The following is a 22,942-nucleotide window of genomic DNA, read 5'->3' as shown; positions in this document are numbered from 1 at the left end:
AAGGCAATTGTTAATGAAAAAAAATAATGACAATGCAGACAGTCTCTATTTTTTGTTACAGTGTTAGTTATTGAGTGTAAGTTTTGTTTGATTTTCTGTTGCATAATTTTGCTTTCTTGCCACCACGGCAGTGGAGCCATGCCTGTCGATTCAATGTCTTCTCTTTTAAATACTTGTGGGAATGTCCAGTGTCAGTTTTGCCTCAGTGTCAAGGGCCAATAGCAGAATGATAGGGTCCCCCAACAAGAGTGATGTGATGGAGTCTGGCATTAATGTCAAATGTGCCACCACACATTACTAGTCATGCCAACCCAGTAAAATATACAGCTAAGCCTACATGACCATGTATGGCACTCTGTGTTTTGTCATTCATGTTGACAGCTCCTTCAGTCAGAATGACTCTTACTCAACTCCGGGTCAACATCTTCAACAAGTGCCCCTGGGACGGGCTAAAACATGTGTGAGCAAAGCAAACAATTAGTCACGCAAACCAGTCACGCAAATGAGAACAAGTGGGTTTGAAATCCAGAAGACCTAGTTGATGCTGAAAATAATATGGGGTGTGCAGGTTTGTCGTAGAGACCAGTCTCCATCAAAGCCAGAAGCACACCCTCAAACTCAAGAAGGTGGTGTGTGTAGTCTACGCCACAGCCAGAAGCACACCCTCAATCTCTAGAAGGTGGTGTGTGTAGTCTACGCCACAGCCAGAAGCACACCCTCAAACTCTAGTCTAGAAGGTGGTGTGTGCAGTCTTTATCAAAGCCAGAAGCACACCCTCAATCTCTAGAAGGTGGTGTGTGTAGTCTTTATCAAAGCCAGAAGCACACCCTCAAACTCTAGAAGGTGGTGTGTGTAGTCTTTATCAAAGCCAGAAGCACACCCTCAAACTCTAGAAGGTGGTGTGTGTAGTCTTTATCAAAGCCAGAAGCACACCCTCAAACTCTAGAAGGTGGTGTGTGTAGTCTTTATCAAAGCCAGAAGCACACCCTCAATCTCTAGAAGGTGGTGTGTGTAGTCTACGCCAATGTAGAGGGCTGAATTCTTCATACAGCAAAGTGCAGTTCTCCTTGTGGTCCTGTGGGTTGTGCAGTAGCACCACTTCACAGGAGTGGCACGGGTTGTGGATTGTGCCTGTATGGCATTCCATCTTTGGCTGTGCATTCTCATTGGCAGTAAAGAATTTCATAGAGTTTAAGAATAATATAGCCCATGAAATAGGTGTCAATGGAACAATAAAAGTCACCTCCATCAGTCTGTTTTTCTGTCTTGTCTTTCCCCGACAAAGTGCTTTGAAAAGAACGCATTGCGTTTCAATGCAAATAAAATAGCATATAAATGATGAGTTGCACTTGCGCTCTAGTTACAACGTGAGGAAACCGTAGCCAAACAAATAATGTCATCGGAATTATGGTTCGGGAAAAATGAAGCCCATGAAATGAGTTTCAATTAAATAATAAGGCTACATTATAAGTCTACATTTTCCTTGTAAACAAAATGCAAAGGTGACAAGTTACACTTAGACACGAGGGAACAACAGTTACAGCAGTTAAACATACATGAATGAGATGTATTGAAAAGAGGGTTTTTGCAGCCGAAATCCACGTGACATCAGTGTGTGGTACTACAAAGAAGCTGTGCATGCAGCAAAAGATCAAAAACACAACTTTAAAATGTTCTTTTTTTTTTTAACAGTACCTGCTCTGTCTACACAGTTTGTCTCGTATACATGAAATGCTTCAATAGGACCTCCATAACTGATGTGTCCCTCTGCCCACTTATCCTGCCACTGGGGGGAGCCAGACTGTTACCATATCGACCACACATAGTCTGCTCATTCCTGTTGATGTGTGTGTGTGTGTGTGTGTGTGTGTGTGTGTGTGTGTTTTTTTTTTTTTTAAACGACAGCCAGGAAGCTACTAGAGGAGAGTCTGTCATCATGTTTTCAGAATTATATAAATGTTATTTGGGGACCTTTTCAGGGATTTGCGAGGATTAAGCATCTGATTAGTTGTGTTTCTATTGATCCCGGTGTTGTGGTGCTTCACACAAGATTACGCCATGACTCAGTGTGTAATATACAGTATTGTGTGTGTTATTGTGAGGAGATAGAAGCGTTAAGCCTGCTCTCTTAACATTACTCTCCATGCGGAAACAAAGCTAATCTATTTCTAGTAGAGATCAAAAGCCCTAATTTAATAATCTAAATGCTATGACCGGTGCAGTGTTTTGATACAGATTCCGTTTTCTTTCCTATTTAGATTCAGGTGCAAATGTGCTTCGTATAGGGTTTTAAAGGGGAGAAACTCAACCAGGCATGTGGCTAATATATGTTAATTCAGCACTGAGGCATTCTGCATTTCAGAGACGCATCGTCCCAAGATGCCTTTGCAGTAAGCAATAGATTTTTCCCAAATTAACCTCCTGTCAATGAAGTACACCAGTGGGAGTCAGCCTGTCGTTGGCTGGTCTATTTCTGGCCTGCCCACGCTGCTTGCTCACATACTGTAATTGCTCCGAGATGGATGTGCTGTTTCTGGTGCCACCCCACTATTTGTTCCTTGAAGCGTTCGTACCGGAACCCCGTCCGCAGCGATCTGCCGGGTGGAACACGTTTATTTTCTTTCTTTGTGTTTCTTTCTTCTCTTTCTCACGTCTTGCCTCCCTCTCCGCCCTCCATGTTTTTTTTTGGCACTGATCTGGAAAATAGGTGTGAATTAAAAATTAAAGGGCGGACATTTTTTTTTGTCTGCAATCTGAACAGGGGCTCAAAATAGTCCTGCGACTACTCAGTTGGAGCTCACCCACAGTTGAATTGAGGGGGAAAAAAAGGAGTGTATGGGGGCATGAAAACATCCCACCTCCCAGCCTCTTCAAGGCCACCTCCTCCTCTTCTGTAACCCCCGCTGTGGTTAGCCTCGCTCCTGCTGAGAGAGAGAGAGAGACACACACACAGAGAGAGAGAGAGACACACACACACACACACACACACACACAGACACAGACACAGACACAGACACAGACACAGACACAGACACAGACACAGACACAGACACAGACACAGACACAGACACAGACACAGACACAGACACAGACAGAGACAGAGACAGAGACAGAGACAGAGACAGAGACAGAGACAGAGACAGAGACAGAGACAGAGACAGAGAGACCCTGTATCCATGGTTAGCTTCGCTCCTGCTGGGAGAGAGAGAGGGCCTGTATCCATGGTTAGCCTCGCTCCTGCTGGGCCTGATCCCTGCTGCGAGGAGCCGTCCATACAAGATCAGGACAGAGGGTGCTAATTAGAGGAAGATTAAGGCAGTGCGGAGAGATAGATATAAGGAGAGGGAGAAAGAGAGAGAAATAGGGGGAGAGAGAGAGAGTGTGTGTGTGAGCAATAGGGAGAGAGAGAGAGAGAGAGAGAGAGAGAGAGAGAGAGAGAGAGAGAGAGTAAGTGTGCAGGGCCTCCTCAGCTAAGGTTTGACAGAGGACCCTGAGGTGCTACTGTACTGAGCCACAGGTATCCGATAAAGACATGGGCAATTAAAACAGGAGTCATCAAACGCTTGTTCTCTAAAAGGAGACAAAATGGCAAAATGGAGAGAGCAGGATCATCCCAGCTTCGGGTGAAACTTGTCTGACACACTATTTACACACATACAGCGCACACACACACATGTGTAATCAACCACGCACACACATTGAACCGCCATGTTCCCTACACACTATCACACCACATGTTACAAGCACACACAGGCACACACCTGTACCCACCCCAGAGATTTAACATACACACTCACATATTACAAAGACCATTAACATGTATCATGAACATAATTATATGCTCACTACAAATGCACGTCCGCTAACCACCTTACACACCATCACACGCACAAACTATCAAACACACACACAAACGCACACACACACTCTCTCTCACACACACACAGAAACAAACAGTGTCATACTGCACCGTACCTTGTCTCCTGCAAATGTTTTATGCACCAACACCCATGGCATCTTACATATGGGTGCTAAGCAGACTGCCTGTGAGTTGGCAAAATACATGATTGCTCTCTGTTATTTCTGAGAGCACCCTTCTATTTCTCAGCACGCACCAATATCACATTCCCGTAAAAGCACTCGAAACATCTCCTGAATCTGCCACAAGTCACGCGAGACACGTGGACCTGCACGCGAGCTGTGCTTGGCTTTGCTAGACACTCACAACGACGTTCAACAGCGCCGCTGCGCTTGGCTTTGCTAAACACTCACAATGGCATTCAACAGCTCCGAAACTTGCAGAACTCTGCTGAACGTGTGCACATTACAGCAACAGCCATGTTTTGCCTAATAGCCTAAATGCACTTGGCATGCGCGATGTCAAGCGGTATGTAACAGCTGTACAACCACAGTTGTTGCTTTATTGAAAATACTACCAGCTTGTGTTTGTGCTCTGCCAAATAGCAGCCTCACCCCTCAGTACTGACACCGCTTCACCCATCAGTACTGACACACACCTCACACCTCAGTACTGACAGTCTCACCCCTCAGCACTGACACACACCTCACCTCTCAGTACTGACACACACCTCACCCCTCAGTACTGACAGTCTCACCTCTCAGCACTGACACAGCAGCATTCTGGTGAAATATTGTGAGTTCTCTGTAGTCTCCCTCCCTTCTCCTTTGCGAGGCTCGATTGACATCCAGCAAGGGGGCTCATGCTTGTTTTCATGTTGCCGTATGTTGAAAATATTATTATATTTATAATAATTATATGAATTATAATAACATTCATTATAATATTCTGTAAGAACCTAGCCTCCTCCACTCTCAGTCTTTTTGAGCAGTCGCTTATAGGTTGATCAAGCACATGCAGAAGTGCAGACACTCTCAGCCTGTGTGTGTGTGTGTGTGTGTGTGTGTGTGTGTTGGGGGGTCTGTGTTATCACAGGTGACCTGCAGCCCCCAACCACCCCTCACCCTCCATCAAGGGGGAGAGGGCAGGAGGGGGTAGGACCGATGACCCCGTGTTCTGGGTGAACCTCACGGGGGCTCCTCACCACATCGTTGTGAGGCCAGAGCATGTATGAGACATGAAAATAAATGTCCAGCACAGCCTGCCTCGGACAAACAGCTAACGTAAAGCCAGGCTGCGGCCCCCCCATTATGTAACATGTGCACACACACACACATACACACACACACATACATACATTCATGCATGCGTACACACACAAGTACAGTGATAGGGATACACCAACACTTGGAAAATACACACACTCTCAGTCTGTCTGACTCACATACACACACATGCACGCTTACAAATATACACCTATACACTCATCCACACACACATATTTACACAGATAGATACACAGACACACACACACACATTCACACATGTAGATACACTCACAAATAGACACGTACACACACATACACTAACACGCTTACACATATACAGACACACACACACACACACACACTCATTCACACGTGTAGATACACACACACACACACACACATTCACACGTGTAGATACACACACACACACACACACATTCACACATGTACATACACACACACACACACATTCACACATGTAGATACACACACACGCACACACGCACACACGCACGCACGCACGTACACACACACACACACACACGCACGTACACGCACGTACACACAAGGGCGGGAGAGATCTCTGGAGCTGGGGAGTGATACATGTTGATGATCCACCCTCCGCATCCCCCCCCCCACCACCCTCCGCGCTGCCCCCCACCACCACCACGCTCCGCACCTCCCACCACGCTGGTTCAGGACAGGCCAGGGTCCCTCCCTCCCTCCTATACAGCACTGCTGTGTGGGAGTCATTGATCTCTCCAGTCAAACGCCACAGCCTCCTCCCAGGGCAAGGCCAATGTAAATATTTCCCCTGCTGTGACACAGCGAACGCCCCTAGGACAGGGAATAAAGATTATTCCAGTGTTTGCCATATCCAGGTTGTGTCAGGGTATCAGAGAAGTACAAATTGTTCCACTGGTATGGGGACCCATCCGCATCGGGTTATGATGCAGTGTTGAACGCATGCATCGTTGCGTTGTTGCAATGCGTTGTTTTTGTTGAGTTTTGAACGGTTTTGAAGATCCATTCATCAGTTAAGTTGCATAGTCTGACAGCTTAATCAAATACCGCGATTATTTATGATGCTGGACGTACGGTGTCCATGGGTTTTTGACATATTGATTAGAAGTCCTTTGACTGGTCACAGGCCAGTTACTCATACCTTCGTGTCTCATGGGACTGAGAACGCTAGTGATTGGCCGTCAGTAAAGCATGGCACCTAGTACTGCACAATAGCAGGTTGTTTGTGAGGGATTTCGTATGCCTGAATTGATTATTCTTGGGGGGAAAAAAGGGTTAAGCACTAGCTGTATTATGGCAAAAATGCTGGAAATGTATTCCATTTGCTTATGTTTGCCTCTCCATTTGATGTCTGTGTATATGTCATCTCAGTGACCTCGACCTTTTTTGATTAGACCAGTTCTACCTGACTCAAAAAAAACACACGTAAAAAAAAAAAAAAAAACTGTGTGTGGGGTCAGGTCGTCACTCTCCGTGAACACAGTGGCTCAGTCGTCCCAGAGAGCGTAAAGGGATCCCCTTCAGTAAGCGGCTGCCGCTTAACGACATCACAGGCATGTGAGTACAGGTGCTAAGTCACCCCGCGGCTCCGCTAACAGCGCAGCGTCTCCCCGGGGCTCCGTGTCTGTCCGTCTGTCAGAGAGAGACACGACACGAGCAGACAAGGCCAGCTGACAGCCTGGACAACTGACTCGCATTCATGGGTTGGGTCGCGATGACAAGTCTTCTGTAGTTAGTCTATGCACTCGACATCACTCTAACAAGCTGGGTAGCATGGAGATTAAACTGGAGATTAAACGGGTAGCATGGAGATTAAACTATGGATCAGGAAACTATGGAAGATCACTGAAAGGAGACTTGACCTCTGAAACTCTCTCTCTCTGTCTCCTTCCCTCTGTTTTCTGGTCCATAGTGTGATTTTTTGCATCTGTTCTTCCTCCCCTCCATTTTATTTTATTCCTTCCCCCGTTTTCCGTTATTCCTTCCTCCGTTTTTCTGGCCGCATGTCTGTACATCCCCTTACTGAAAAGGATCACTGAAGTGGAACCCCTCTCTCTGAACATGCAGACGTGGGACGCGAAATAGAAACGGGATCGAATGAATCTGAAGGGCTTCTGTTAAAGTGTTCTGAAACCATTGAATGGAGTGCCCATGCTGTGGTCCAAAACCCCAAATTAGATATCTTGGCTCTGTTCAGGGAACAGTTTCACACTCAACTGTCTGTGCCGACGTGAAGGTGGAGGCGGTGTTGTCCGGTCAGCAGGCTTCCATGCTGGTCTACATGTGATGGCGCTGGGGGGTCTGAGGGGGGCGGCTGTGAGGGCCTCCTGGAGACTTACACCCCATGCAGACGGACTCTAGTTTGTCTGAACCCGGTGAACCCCGTCTCCGGATAGCCCTATCGTGCAGACGAACGCACTGTATCCGCACACTGTATCCGCACTCCCTCGAATCGGGGGTCCAAAGTGAGTAACCTCGAAATCCGATTGCTGTTGGTGTTCGTCTGCACGCTATCCGCATACCCAATCGGATTGCCCCACGTGATCGCATCATTAGACCAGCCAGAACAACGGACACAACAGGCATTATTTAATAACTGAATGGGTTGCCATGGCGCAGTGAGTTTGGCAGCCAGTTATAACAGCTCTCCAGTTTAAAAAAAAAAATTCTTCCCATTACCTTGCGCCTTTTCCACGTGAATTTCCCTAACGGGATTAATACAAATGTATCTATTTTAGGAAAAGGATGACATTAACAAGCCACACTTTAATCTATTTGCATCAGACCATTTTTCAAAAACCAGTTTTGAGCAAATCTGACGTGAAAAGATTTTTTATTATAGACGGAAGTTTCAAAACAGATGAATGTTACGTTAGCTTTAGTCCTGTCAGATAGCGATAGCTACTAGCTAGCGTTAACGTTACTTCAGAGGTAGCCTACAGTACGTGAAGGACAAAGCCCTCAACAATAGCCTACATTTGTTGTTAGTAATAAAACCATGAAATTGGAAGCAATTGTAAACCATGAAACATCCAGGATCCACAGCACTTGCATTGTGGTCTCTCGTGCTCAAGCTCAGCATCTCCATAAAGCACAGGCATTTAAACAACTCAGACATGTCATGTTGCACATTGCTTTGTTGCACTGTTCTAAACTCTTTATTATCAATAACAAATATAATTATTTTTCGCTTAACTACAGTCTGCTCCTACCACTGATTTTATAAACCACCATAATGTGTTACTGTGCAGATTAAATGTAGGCTATGCGGCTAAGCTAAACGTTGCTAGTTGGAGCTCAACTACTGTCATATGTTACTTTGATAGCATGCTCCTGTCTTCTTCTCCGTTTTCTTCAGTTGTCTGTAGCACCAAAGCGCCACCAACAGGCGTGGGGGATGTACTACAGCTGAGTCAATCGGATTCGCTGGGTTCATGTGCACGCGATTTAAAAAGTTGATATGTGTGAAAAATGAACCCGGGTTCAGGCAAACTAGAGTCCGTCTGCATGGGGTCTTAAAGGGGCCGAGAAAAGTTGGGGGGGATAGTGGGGAGGTGTGTGTGTGTTTGTGTGTGTTTGTTGGGGGGATAGTGAGGAGGTGTGTGTGTGTGTGTGTGTTTTGGGGGACGGGGAACAGCTGTGTATCTTCACATGCAGCCTGTCCTCTGAGAGACCCAGCAGCTGAGCAGAAACCTAGCATGAGCATTAGAATGCCAATCCCTGCATGGACCCATGGTGGCAGTGGAGAGCCCCCCCCCCCCCCCCCGTGCAGAGCAACAGGCCGAGCCCCCCCCCCCCCCCCCGCAGCTGAGCAAGGACCGGAATTGAAGCGAGAGAAAGAACTGGAATGAGAACTCTCCCGGTTCTGTTGTCCTCCTGCTCCATCCCCCGTACGGACCCAGACCGGCTGTGGAGGAGGTGTGCTGGGTCAGGTTATTAGATTCCACTGCCCCAGAGAGTCTCCGAGTTTGGGCCGTCTATTTAGGTCTCAGCCTCTGTCCTCACCGTTTGAGGGGAGCACCTACATTTCAAACAGTTGCCTTGGAGGTGAATATCTGTCTATACCAGTATATCTACTTCAGCTGAGCAACAGTGAATGTGGTCGGCTCCATGTTCCTGATATTTGACATGTTGCCGTGCATAAATAATGTATGGTTACGCTGGATATAGGCCACAATAGTGGACAGTGATTATGATGTCAAAACTTAATTGGGTATTAGTAGAATTTTCACTTTTCATATAGTTGTGCAATTAAATTGGGTTGTTCCATTCATCTAGTTGTGTTATTAAAATTAAACTGCCCAATCTAAAATATTGCAACAACAAACTATTTTTCAAGATAACTAACTAATCCTAACTGATCACATGCAGTATTTCCCTCCATAATTCGCAGTTGTCCTACTCATCACTACTAATGTGGTGTAAATTATGTAATGTGCGTACATTATTTAACTCAATCACGCACTGCATCCCAATGCCTGTTAAAAGCAGTACAAAAAGGTTTAAACAGTCCTTGATGTGTGCCCTATGTGCAAGCATTTTCTTTGTTGTAGCGCTCTCTTTTTGAAGTATTTTATGTACATTGTTTTCTACACGTCACAGTGCTGTGTGACTGGTGCTGTGGTGTTAATGGTGCTCAGGGATGTTGATTAATGAAACTCAATCAGCGGAGACCTTGTTGTGAGTGACGGGCATCGTGTATCATATCTGGTCTTACATGTTATTGTGTAACACGGGTTACTGTAAGCCAGGGGAGGTATTGTAGTCGTGCCGGATTGCACCAGAATGCAGTGCAGTAGGTGGGACTTCTGGTGGGGAAACCCCCTCCCGGTTCTAAAAATAGCCCCTGCAACGTCTGCAACCGGGGCTGAAAAACTGCGGCAGAATCCCTGGATCAATTCTCCACGTCACGCTGCCTCTGTTGCTACCTTGGCTGTGCCAGAAAATTGCCTCCTGCCTCCTGCCTCCTGCCCCCGCCCCCCCTTCTCTATTACATTGGCCACACCAACACCCCCCCCCCCCCCCCCCCCTTTCCATCTTTTACTCCATCCATCGTCGTGGTGATGCCCCCGCAGCAAATCAATTTCCTCTCTTTCCTTTCCTCTCGCGGGCATGTGACTGCCATCTGACTAGTCCCTGGCGGTCCTGACCTTACTATCAATAGCCCTCCGCCAACCCGCCCGAGAGCCGCGCCGCACTCCTATTGGAGACGAGCTGTGGCTGTAACATTGCTCAGAGCAGGCTGCTGAATTATGCATAGACAGGCTCACACAGACACACACACGCGCCATACCCCCCCCCCCCCCCCACACACACACACACACACGTCTCCTTGAGTGGAGGGGGGAGGAGAACAGTAGTAGTAAGATGTTGGAAAGCAGGTGGGGGTTGATTCTGAGGAATTTTGAGTGGGGTGGTGTAGGAGTGTTTGGGGCTTGCAGCATGTGATGGGGTGATGGCACAGACTGCTGATGAGGACAGCTGGGGTATGGCGTCTGACGGAGCTGCTCCCCGATGGCAGCACGAGTGGGGAAGAAATAGCAAGCGCCCACACACAGCTGCTCAGTTTGGGTCTTCACACATTTACACACACACACACACACACACACACATGCACACACACACATGCTGTACTGGTTAATTTAGGAGATGCTCACTGTTATGTGTATATATATATTATGGGTATATGGGTATATGGGCTTCTTCTCTAGCTTTGGCTTTTCCTGCCATCAGCCTACTCCTCCCTGTCTTATAAAGTAACATGGGTATAGATAGAGGGAGAAACACAATGGCTTAGCATTTCCCATTCTCTCCAAGCAGAGATATAGGTATCCGTGTCATCTACCAGTCTCTCCAGTTTTTCTCTCTCTTGCTCTTCTCAAGAAGCTTTTCAGAGCACAAAAGCATCTTGTAACATATGTAGGGTGGGGCTGCTGCAGATGTAATTTGATGATGTGACGTTGACTGTTGTGATGTTTCTTTTTTACTATAGTTTTCACCCTAATTAGAATTTTAACACAGCTTTGTCATATATTCACTCTAATTAGCATTTTGGTAGGACTCATGCCATTTTATAATACATAATACACAGAAACACCAGTTTGACTAATCATGGCTTGAGACTATGAGACCTGTGAGACCTTTCACTGCTCACGACTCCACCATCACGCTCGTGCCAGTGGAAGGCTCCTCAGGAGGGCTGTCTTGAACAACACTTAGTGCCACACGTAGTTGCTAGGCAACCCACGGCAGGTCAATAATGGCTAATTGTTGTTCTAGTGTCGCTGCAGACAAGTTGAGTCGTTTTGCGGCTGAAATATTAATCAGCATTCTGTCGGGGGTTCCTTGTCTACCTCACACCACCCTCACCCCCACCCCCCACCCCCACCCCACTCCCCATCCACATTAAGAGAAGTGTACAATTAGCCCTGTCCTTGTGTGAGCCTTGTCCTGAAATCATTCCACTCCACTGTTTCCTGTCAGGTCTGTGAAAGGCAGTTTCTGTGTTTTTTCCCCCCCTCTCTTCTCTTCATTTTTGTCCTTGTTTTTGTGCTACAAGTGGTAAGTGTTAGCTGTTCAGAACAAACAGGTTGGCGTCCCCAAGGTTAGTGTACAGAGCGTACTGGTTCTGGACCGAATGTCCTCTCATTTCAAGCCCATTTGTCGTGTCAGTGCGGTTCTCAAGGCTTTATTAGGAACGTGCGTTGGCTGGGATCATCGGATCCCGTGTGCTTTATTGTATTAGGGCTGCCATTAAAGAACACCATGGTCTCAGTGCTGTTTCTCTTCCTCCTTCATTTCTTTCCACTTGATGTTTCCACCCTTCCGGTTTCAGGGTAGTGCCGTCACCCAGAAAGGGTTTGGGTAAATTTAGAGGAAGCATTGTTCCTGTTGTAATTCTTCCAAGAATAACGTCATCATACATCGTCATCTTTCAAATAATCTTGCTTGTGTCTTCTTTGTGTCCTCTCTCTCACCTTCTCATCGGTTGGGAGTACGTTTTGTGTTGATCGAAAAAGTCAGCTTTTCAGGAAAGCCTGCTTTCCTCGACCTGATGTCTTTCGCATCTGCAGCGTGTGTGTTCTTTCCTTTTAAAAGCCCCCTTCGTTCCCACTGATGCAAGAGTATCCGGAGAACCTGTTTAAAACATGAGTATCTGATCATATTTTGGCCATATTTTGTTTGTCACATGGGCACTGAGGTCACATGTGATATGGGGTGCTGACGTTACTGCTTGCACAACAGCTCCATTTTTGTTGTGTCCTTATTCACATTTAATCTAGGCTTACCAGGAATTTGCCTCATGCAAGGCCGCCTCCCTATTCCCACTGCTGCAGCCAGAGATGCTAAAGTAAAGCTAATGACGTACGTGCTGGATATTACCAATCCACAGCCCTCCCAAAATTAGCAGTCTTTGAAATTACATGTTGTCCCTCTGGATACCTCTCTGCCCCCACACAGAAGATAGCACTAATGCCACTTCTGAAAGGCGAAGAAAAGCCGAGGTGTATAGGGAGTGAGAGTACATGTGGTTAGATGGTTGAGCTTAGGGGCAGGACAGTGTTGCCCTGGTTTTCATTTTTAAACTTTTATTTTAGCCACCGATTGCTTCCATGTGTAATAGGATCTCTGCTCGTCATTGCAGCTTGGTGCGCATGTGACAGACGGGTCAATCAGACATCACCAGAGATCACATCACCTCATGTGCTTGCAATTGAAGTCTGACAAATGTAAATAGACATGGTCTCAGTTTCATCCTAACCAAAAAACTAAATAGAATTACATTTTAGAGATCATGTAATAATGTTCAACAGGAGAAAATAATTGGAGGAAAAAATGAAGAGAAAAAAATCCTTTGTTGAATGTAAAATGTATCAATGTAATAGATCATACAGTCAATGTGTTCTTTTTTATAGAAACAGTGGTTAGCATCGGAAAATTGATTGGTGGGGAAAAAAAGAACCGCTCTGTAGGTTGCTAATGGACAGACCTAATCTATACTATGCTTTGGCAAGACGCCTTTATGCTTTCCACCCTAATCCTTAAGCTCTTCTCCTCATATTTATTTATTTGTTTAGTTCATTTATTTAGTGTATAACTCTCCAGATTTAAGCGCATTTACCAACTCTCTGAAAATGTGTCTCCCAGAATTAGGCCTCTGTGTTGGCAGACCGTCCGCGATCTGATTTGTAATCTGATCGCCCTAAACCCTTTAAAGAGGGCTAAGACCACGGCACGTTTCAGAGAGAGTGACCGGCACAGGCGGTTTGAAGTGGGCGTCATGGTGACCCTACCGCGGGGATCCAAGGGACAGGGACAGTCACAGGGCTCCTAAATCCTCTGATCTTATGCATGCATGCTGGGTCAGGATAAATGGCAGTTCTGGGGCGGTTCAGACCAAGGGCTTTGATGAATTATTGACGAACGCTTAAAATAATGTCGGTTTCATGTCTGAGCAGGTGACCTTTTTCTCAAAGGCTCTGAAATAGCCGATATAAAGGCATAGCTGCCTGTTTGACCTGGGGAGGAGAGTATTTAAAACACAACTGCCGGTTACTGTAACTGTGACTTTTGTTACTGTTTGGTATCTCAACTTTAGGACTTGAAGGGAGTGAATCGATTGAAGCAAAGCTTTAAATCGACAACTGACATGGAGGTGAATTGGTGTCAATCACTGACCTTGCCGTTTATTTCTTGGGTTGACACGCCGGTCAACACTGAGGATGCACTCAACGATGCCGTGACCTGGACTGCAGGGTGTTCCATGAACACCAGCCAATCAGGGCTGGAGGATAAACTCAGACAGTGGTAATGGTCCTCGGCAACCGCAGCCCTGGGGCAGTCCTCATCCCACTTGGCCAGCTTTTCAAAAACTTGAAACACACACTCACACACGTAGAATCTTATACACACACACACACACGTAGACACACACACACTGTCTATCTCTATTTTGCTCACACCCCCACACTCACTCACAGCCTTTCCGTTTATACACACACACACACACACACACATTGTTACCTTTTATATATTATATACATACACCCTGCATACACACATTCTTGTGCACACATTCTTGACACATACACTCTCTCTCACTCTCTCACACGCACGCACGCACACACACACACACACACACACACACATACATAGACATGAGGACCAGGATGAGATGAAGATGAGCATTAGCCCACAGCTCAGTGGGCAGTTGCGGTCCACAGCCTGTGAGTCCTGACTCATCCGGCCCTCTTCCTGATGGGAGGCACTGCCCCGACACCGCCATCTCGCCCTGCTCCCGGGGCCGGCTCATCGCTTTGACATGTCGATGGCTCGGCCTGCTCGCCAGCTCACTGCACACGTTCTGATCCAAGGAGCCTTGGCATTGTCCCTAAACTATCACAGAGACTTCCGGCAGGGTGGCTTTGAGCCCTTCTATGTGAGAGTGCATTTGTGTTGCACGGTTAGGTTGTCTTGTAGATGGTCTACTTGGTGTAACATAGCCAACAGATTCCAGAGACATGTACAGAGAAAGGGTTGGGCTTTTGTGCCATTTGGTGAAGTGATGCAGATTAGCTTTGGTGGCTTTGCTAGCTCTGTTAGCTTCGATCCCCTGAATTTTGACCCTGGGGAAACTGCCTTGATTTGAGATAAAAAAAAACAAAAACAATCTTCTGCACCTCTTGTACTCTTCATCAGCTGTGCTTATTTCGTCACAAAGCGTCCATTCTGGGCGCCCTTGCACAGCTGATCCCCTTTGCAGGATGGCCTGCTTATTTTGGATTACAGATCCCAGGTGTCCACCGCACACACACCTCATATTTCCAGGAGAGGCGCCAAATACTTTGCCTAAAAATAACATGCACTCATTATGAACTGTGACGATCTTTTCATTATGGGTTTTTTTTTTTTCACTCTCATTTTTCCATTGAGCAGGCGAAAATTAAGCCTTTCCCCTTAGAATTGTGAACACAATGTCTCCATCTCCCAGCCCTGTAGTTTGCATGAATCATCCTGCCCATCCGTTCTGTCCCTGCCCCGTGGACCCCCATCAATAACCCTCTCACGGGACGACTCAGACAGACACAGTGTTCGATAAACTGATGTGTCTCCTTAATTGGGATGTGTCACTTAGGGTAATGGGCAATGGGGGGGATCCAGGCAGCATGTTATCACATGTGTCCTTGATTGTTTACCGCTGTTGTTTAGTTTGTTCTGAAATGAGAGAGAGCTCTCATGGTGTTCTCCCGGCATGTGGAACTGTATTTATGTGGCACGCTTCTAAACAACGGCTGTTGCACAAAAGTACTGTAGGTTGTAACCAGAGACCACAAATAAAAAGACGGTGAACACAAAAAGTAATATGCAGAAATTAAAGTATAATGAAATAAAAGCTACAGTGGAATATAACTAATCAACAAAGAAGACTTTTGTTTTGAAGTAACATAGGTCTGGGGTTTTACGGTGGGGGTGGAAGGGTTGGGTGTTGTTGGGTGTTGTTGACCCCACCCGAGTCTCGTGAGGAATTCTAGAATGTGTGAGGAGTGGTTCACTGACAGGAATCTCATTCAGCTGAAGCATTTAAGCAATGCCTTCCAGCTAAGCAGTCTGATGTTGTCACCGTGTGATATACATGATCACGGTATCTTACACGGCATCACCACTAAATACGCTGGTTATTGTGTTGTATCTTACAAGACCCAAGCAGAATCGCTATTCATCATGGTTATTGAATTAATTGAACTGAGGATCAAAACTGGATTTCAGCATCAAAATGTGTTAATAGGCTAGAATTGTTACAGTGTGGTTGCATTACAGTTTCATTATTTAAAAAAACACTATTTGTATTACAACATTATTAGTTTACTGCACAACTCTGTACCCAATGGCATGTGTGGTGTATATCAGTCATTTTATTTTTAACGATTATAAAATGTAGATTTGTCATTTAAAAATGTTTATGTTGTTAAGATTCAAATGTTTGTGGTTTAAGCAGGAACGCTACTTACATGCTATTTACATGTGGGCACTGCTTTGTTGATAAAATTCCAAACGGCATTTTATTGGTTGCCAGCACAGCATAGCAACACAAATAGCGAAGCGTGGCTACGTCTGGTTTAGGAGATGGGGAAGCCTGAGTTCCCTACTGCTGCAGTATTTCTAGTGGGTCCTACCGAGCGTGCGTGAGAAATTCTCGCAGAACGCCTCCCTCATTATGCATAGGAGAGAAACGGGAGGCTGGCTTCGTAGTACCACACCACTCTCAACTGAGCAGCCCAGTTGCGAGGCAGACTACCGAGAAGACTACTCATGCGAGAGACCCGCTCCCCAGCATACAGTTACCTGGCGCTCGGCGCAGTGTTTACAAGAGTCTACGTTTGATTTCAACGCCTATTTTGTACATTTGTATTTACTTCGAAACGTTTATTCTACTGCCTGCTGAAACACACGATGAAAGTGGAAAACAAAACAATTTTTGTATGATCTACAATCTGCTTTGGGAAATACCTCAATTATTGTGCCCGATGTGGAGGTTTTTACAAGTCAGGCATTGCAGGCGGTGTACGGATCCGAGATGGGGCACTTCTTTTAGGATGTGCACATCGGCGCGTTGCTCACTCATGTGCAGGCAATCAGTCTGCTAATCAGAGACTTTGAGAGACTTTGGGTGGAAATTGAATGAAAAGATGGTCCAGAACGTGATTCTGGTCTTCTTCCGCAGGAGACTGAGCCAGAGACCGGCCGTTGAGGAGTTGGAGAGCCGGAATATCCTCAAACGTGAGTATCTTCCTCCGACTTTGTGCCGTGATTTGTCAGAAAGGGGAATTCCTTCACGATCAGACGCTTTCATCTGAGGGCACCTGCTCTGCTCGCTTCTCATGTTACACAGACGAAGCAGTTTAATTAGTTAAAAAATATAGGATTATTTATGTATTTATTTCAACTTCATTTAGTTTTTGTCGAATTATTTGGTAACATTTTGACGAGTGAAGTTTCATTTTGATTTCAGATTGACATGCTCTAAAGCTTTTATACACGGAGTCAAATTGAAATCCTTTTTAGATTATCTCTTTCATTGCTAAACATGCTAATGCAAGAAGAAAATAAACAGATTTGTTGAACAAACAAATCAACTAAATACAACTTTAGCTAAATCCTGAAAGAATCTCAACCAGACATCTTTGAGCATTAACTTTAAAAGGATAGTGTGACACACAAGTCAGAGATTGTCTTGTCATCCGTAGAGTCTCTCCTATGTGCTTAGGTTGTTTACGTGCTGGATTCCTCTAATCATTGGCCCATAGTAGGTCAAGCCACCTGTACCCAGCTCCTTGGCAGCTGTCGGCTCTGTCTTCTCTGGCATTTGCTTCGCATGTGTGTCTGTCACATGACCAAATCCACTCTCAATTCCCCTAGACCTCAGACGAGGTTAACCTGTAGACTTGAGTAAGCACAGGTGGAGAGATGTAGTTTTCTGGATTCTGTGGTCCGGTCTGGCCCAGATGTGGTCCGAATCTGAAACCACACTGTACCTCATCAGGATCTGATCCAAATCACAACATGTTGCTCTCAGTCAGCTGTTCCTCAGGGATGTCTGACAGGAATAACATGGTCCCATTCAAATCAGACACTATGTGTGTGTGTGTGTGTGTGTGTGTGTGTGTGTGACATGTGCCGTTTGTACTTTCTCAAGTTCAGGACAGCACAATTTGGATTTAGATAATCCAGCTCTTATTATCTTTTTACAAACAAAAGGGGAAAAAAGAGAGAGTAAGAAATTGAGTGATTGCGCTCAAAGAAAGGAAATCCTGTAATATCAACTTCATCCTTAGATCTCTTCGCTCTCTTTATCCCATGTCCCATTAGGGGTCTTATCAAAAACCCAGACAGCCACCCCTGCCTCGTTTTCGGAACCATGAAATTGGACAGCTGTTGACAAAGACCCTGGGCTTGGCCAGTGTCAGTCACCATAAGCCTAAGTGTCCTCTATTAATCCCCCAGAGGCCACAACTGGACCACGTCTGCTGCGGTCTTCACGTCTGTCGTCTGATATTGTGAAATAACCGATCGCACCTTATCTGTTCATGAAACTGTTACGCTGCAGACATGACGTGTGTCTTATTTGACCTGTCTGGACTTTGTTTTTTTTTGAGTGTGTGTGTGTTTTTTTTTTTTTTTTTTTTTTTTTTTTTTGCTGACCTGTGACGTTTTGTGCTGTGTGTTTTTTTTTTTCACAGAGAGGAATGACCAAACTGAACAGGAGGAGAGGAGGGAAATTAAACAGAGGCTCAACAGAAAGGTGCGTCATGCTGGTCACAGTCGCCCCAAGATCCCATCAGGGCTTAATCTCTTCACCAGATAAACCCGCAGTTGTCCAGACAGACACGCGGACAGAGCCCGGACTCGCACACAGACGCGTTTACACACAAACACACTCATGCACAGACATAATTAAACATATGCTCACACACACACACACACTCGTGCGCATACAGATACATTTAACAAACGGTCATATGCGCACACAAGTTTTGTGTGCACACATGTACAGACAGATGGCCTTTAAACACACACACACACACTCACTCACTCACTCACTCACTCACTCACTCACTCACTCGCTAATGCACACACTTTCTCTCTCTCTCATGCACACTCACACACAGACACACACAAGCTCAGCTGTCTTTCAAAGACGCAGACTGGCACATGACTCTAAGTAGATTCTGGAGCATGAGGTATACGTCCGTATGGATGTACAGTAGACAGTGGGGAGAGCGTGTCTTTCATTAGTCCATGGTCTTGTGCAAGAAGCCTGTGATATACCTCAGCTCTGACATTTCCCCCTTGTTGGGTCTCTCCTCCGCCTCAACCTGGAGCACTCTGAGACCTCTTTTGAACACAGTACTGAATAGAAACGTGGTCACTACAAACATGCAGTTCTCTGTGATGGTGTCAACAGATCTTTTCCTGAGCATCTCTTTTGTTTTTCCCCACACAGTTGAACCAGAGGCCCACGGTCGACGAGCTGCGGGAAAGAAAGATCCTCATACGCTTCAGTGACTACGTGGAGGTGGCCAAAGCTCAGGACTATGACAGGAGGGCAGACAAACCCTGGACCAGACTGTCTGCAGCAGACAAGGTACGCTCCAGAGCTCCCCCTGCTGATCCTGGCTGGGTATTGCAGACTTAGCTCAGTCGTGGATGTTTCTGATTGTGTTTGATTTTATCTTGTGAGATATCATCTTGTATATGGGCCTATCCTGTCTAAGACTGTGCCTTGAAATATATGTGATTTATATTGTCCATGAAAACGATAAGATTATGAACTAGAATAATGTACCTCCACTAATGAAGAAAGGAGGAAAAAAAATTGATCACTTGTTCACTTTAGAAATCGATCAGAAATGCCCTTCACTCAAACTCTTTTATTACCTATTGATCCCTGACATAATGTCAGTACTTCCGAAGTTCGGCATTAAATGGGATGCCATACCAATGATGTAGGCCATTCAAGTAGTTAGCGAGCCTTGACATGATGCCGTTAGTGGTATCAGTTGTTTGGAAGTTCACATTGGGATGGGATGCCCCCCTCATCTCCATACGAATGGTCCCCTCATCTGGCCATCACTGCTGTCGGTTTCTGGGTCGTGTCTGGAGACGTCGAGTAATCGGCCACTTGTTTTGTTCTCCCACAGGCAGCAATACGCAAAGAGTTGAACGAGTTCAAGAGCAACGAGATGGAGGTGCACGCATCCAGCAGGCACCTGACAAGGTCAGCATCACTGTGTTTGTGCTAGTGAGTGTGTGTGTGTGTGTGTGTGGGGGGCGGGATTGTTTTTGGTGCATGTGAATGTGTGACTGTGTTTGTATTTTTTTTAAGTGCTTGAGTGAGGGTGTGTGTTTGTGTTTCTTCTTTAGGTGTGTGTGTGTTTATACTTGAGTGTGTGTCAATGCCTAGAGGGGTATCTGACCGTGGATGAGATCCAGTACAGATCTGATGTCACACTTCACATCCACCCCTCACTTATCTCCAATCTGTCTGATAATCCCTCTCAAATTATGTGGCATAACAGTGTCACATTTAGCAAGATTCCCCAGGATTTTAGTGTATCTTTAGAAATCGTTGGACATGAAGTTCGAGCTATTTTTATCCTTAGCGGTTGTGCTGATAGAGACAAAGGGTCTGCTCCAAATATAGCCGTCTCAACCTCTCTGGGGAGGAGAGACTGGCCTGGATTATGCTCACATTAGCAGCGTCTGACAAACATAACAAATGTCCCCTCCAGTTCTGCTTACGTGTTTGCTTACGTTGAAGCCTATATTTATCGGGGGAAAAAATTGCCATTAGTAGCAAAAAGATGCTCCCTATATGAGTGAGCTTGCAACCAGACACCATTTTACCTGCACAGGGGAATGCTGACCGCCATGCTAATGCTAAAACATGTGATTGAAGATTACTGATGTGCTTGATATAGGAATGCAGCGTTCCAACACCCTCATAAATTTCCCTTGTGTCCCTGTGTTTGGCTCCGCAGGTTTCACCGGCCATAGTGAGGTTTTCTTCTGTGAAGAAACGTGGAAGCTGGATACCCTGGTTGCGTCGAGAGAAGACCTCGCAAGGCTCCTTCCAGAGCAGTGGCCTTGTGGGCCACGAAGAATTCTGGGAATTTGTCCCCCTTTTTTTGTTGTTGTTTTCTTCGTTTTGATTTCCTGGAAGAGGGCACGGTCAGTGATTCTTAGAGGCTATGTCTCTGGAGCTGGTGTCATGAGCGAGGGGTCTCCGTCCGACGCGCCTGCGGCCCTGTCTCCTCGCCTGCAGAGGGGCTGGGATACCCGCTGCTTTAAACGAGACTATTTTGTAACAAGACTTTCACTCTTTCACTCTTTCTCCTTGTCTTTTTTTTTTCTGTTGTTTTTTAAAAGCTCACCTTTCAATGCCAAGATGGGAGTGGAGTGAGGTGGGGGTGGGTGGGTGGGTGGTGGCGGGGGGTGTTGGGGGGGGTTGAAGGGGGGTGTGTGGGTTTCTAGAGGGTGTGGTTGATTTTTGTGGGGGCTGGGGGAATTTTGCATGTGACCCGATGAACTTTTCCCACACCAGTCACTGGTACTGTAGTCAGTCACACCCCAGTTGTTTGTGGGCTCTCACTGAGGACAACAACAAAAAAAAAAATCAAGTGAATTTCATATCAGCTGTGTAAATGTCTATCTCTTAAGAAAACAAATGGACTACATGTCTTACCTTTGTAAGCTCTATTTATTGTCTGCACAATACAAGTTTTGAATTTTATATAAAAACAAACTGACTTGTGTGCTGTTTTTCCGGTGGGGTGGCGGGGAGTGTGTGTGTGTGTGTGTGTGTGTGTGTGTGTGGAGGGGTGTTGTAAAAATCTCTTGATAAGGAAAACACAACTTTTCCAAGTAACACAACATGGATTTCTAATCACAAAACCATGACTTGATATTGTACAGAGATTGTTCTACCCAATCTACCCCCCCCCCCCCCCCCCCGTCCTAGTTAGGACTCCATTTGGACATGCCTGGTAGTGACAAGTCTTATATAAGCAGTCAGGGCGAAAGTTTGGTTGCGCTTTGACGAGCATGCTTGCCGCTAATCCTTTCATCTCGAGCCATGCGTCGATATGAAGAGGCTTGTCACACAGGACTGGGGCCAGGTTTACAGCGCACACCAGATTAACAGATGAACAAAAGCATTGTAGTGCTTCACCTGGATGAGCACAGAGTCTAGCAACAGCTATTCTCAAGCACGCACCATTGCAGGCTAACAGAAGGGCATACTTAACTGAGTTTGCTTGAAATTAACATGACTGAAGATTAACTGTGATAAATTAGAAGCACTAAATACATTTTTCGTGAATTAATGTACCTCAAATGACAAAATGTTAAATTACCTATTTAACGCCGCTTTTGTACTGATAGAATAGGTTTGTGGTTGTTTAATTGTCAAGTTTTGTAAGGGGTCTTCCTTTCTGTTGTTGTCTCTTTCTTTTCCTTGACTTCACGTTCTCTTTCTTTCAAAATGAGGAATAATATGATAAAGGATTTTCAGAGAGATTGTCTAAAAACAATCCAGGACCTGTTTGAACGGTAGGTGATCGTTACTCTTCTGAACAGGATGAACAGAATGTTGAAGTTCAGAGATTAACAAAAGCATCTTAGAGACTCACGCAGACAAGCCCAGAGTCTAGCATCAGCTTTTCTGAAGCACGCTCCACTGCGTAGTCCAAGAAGAGGGCATATCTTACTGAGCTCAGCTGAAATGAACGTGATTATATTAAGATGAGATGAGAGCTTAGCGGCCTTGAACTGAGTTAATGTTCCTCACAATTGCTAAATGACCAATTTAACTCAGCTTTTGTGCTGAGGAACAGTTTAACTGTCGAATTTTGTCAGAGGTCTTCCTTTCTGTTCTTGCCTCCTCCTATTCCTTGACTGCATGTTCTCTTTCTTTCAAAATAGGAATACATAATGATAAAAAAAAAAAATATTAATACAAAATATATATTTTTCAAGAGCCTACATATTCTGGTAAAGTAAAACACAAATCACAACAAAAGTCTCAAAACGTACAATAATAGCCCCTGTCCACTTGCTGAATCCTCGATGACGGAATCTTTTTACACTTTATCGCTCAAAATAATTGGGTTTATCACCTTCTAAGGACTTCACCATCAGAGAGTATTAGCTTAGCTTCTTTCTGCAGAGTCAGGGCCAGATGATAGTACCCGGGGTCTTCTCACATGCTGTGCAACAGCTGTGGAGTTGCTGG

General features: G+C 45.5%; 1 protein-coding gene across 4 annotated transcripts in view; it reads left to right on the top strand.

The window, feature by feature from the left end:
* phactr3b (phosphatase and actin regulator 3b) overlaps nucleotides 1–21,122 on the top strand; it is a 47,406-nt gene extending 26,284 nt beyond the window's left edge. For all 4 annotated transcript variants that reach the window (XM_031567625.2, XM_031567626.2, XM_031567627.2 and 1 more), the window contains exons 9-13: nucleotides 16,874–16,929; nucleotides 18,390–18,451; nucleotides 19,154–19,294; nucleotides 19,851–19,927; nucleotides 20,691–21,122. In XM_031567625.2, the coding sequence (XP_031423485.1) occupies nucleotides 16,874–16,929; nucleotides 18,390–18,451; nucleotides 19,154–19,294; nucleotides 19,851–19,927; nucleotides 20,691–20,706 (352 nt within the window). In that variant the 3' untranslated portion in view covers nucleotides 20,707–21,122. The remainder of the gene's footprint in view (nucleotides 1–16,873; nucleotides 16,930–18,389; nucleotides 18,452–19,153; nucleotides 19,295–19,850; nucleotides 19,928–20,690) is intronic.
* Nucleotides 21,123–22,942: the final 1,820 nt, after the last annotated feature.

The sequence above is a fragment of the Clupea harengus genome, chromosome 5, assembly GCF_900700415.2.
Source record: "Clupea harengus chromosome 5, Ch_v2.0.2, whole genome shotgun sequence".
Taxonomy (NCBI): domain Eukaryota; kingdom Metazoa; phylum Chordata; class Actinopteri; order Clupeiformes; family Clupeidae; genus Clupea; species Clupea harengus.
This window is presented reverse-complemented; position numbering and strand designations above follow the sequence as displayed.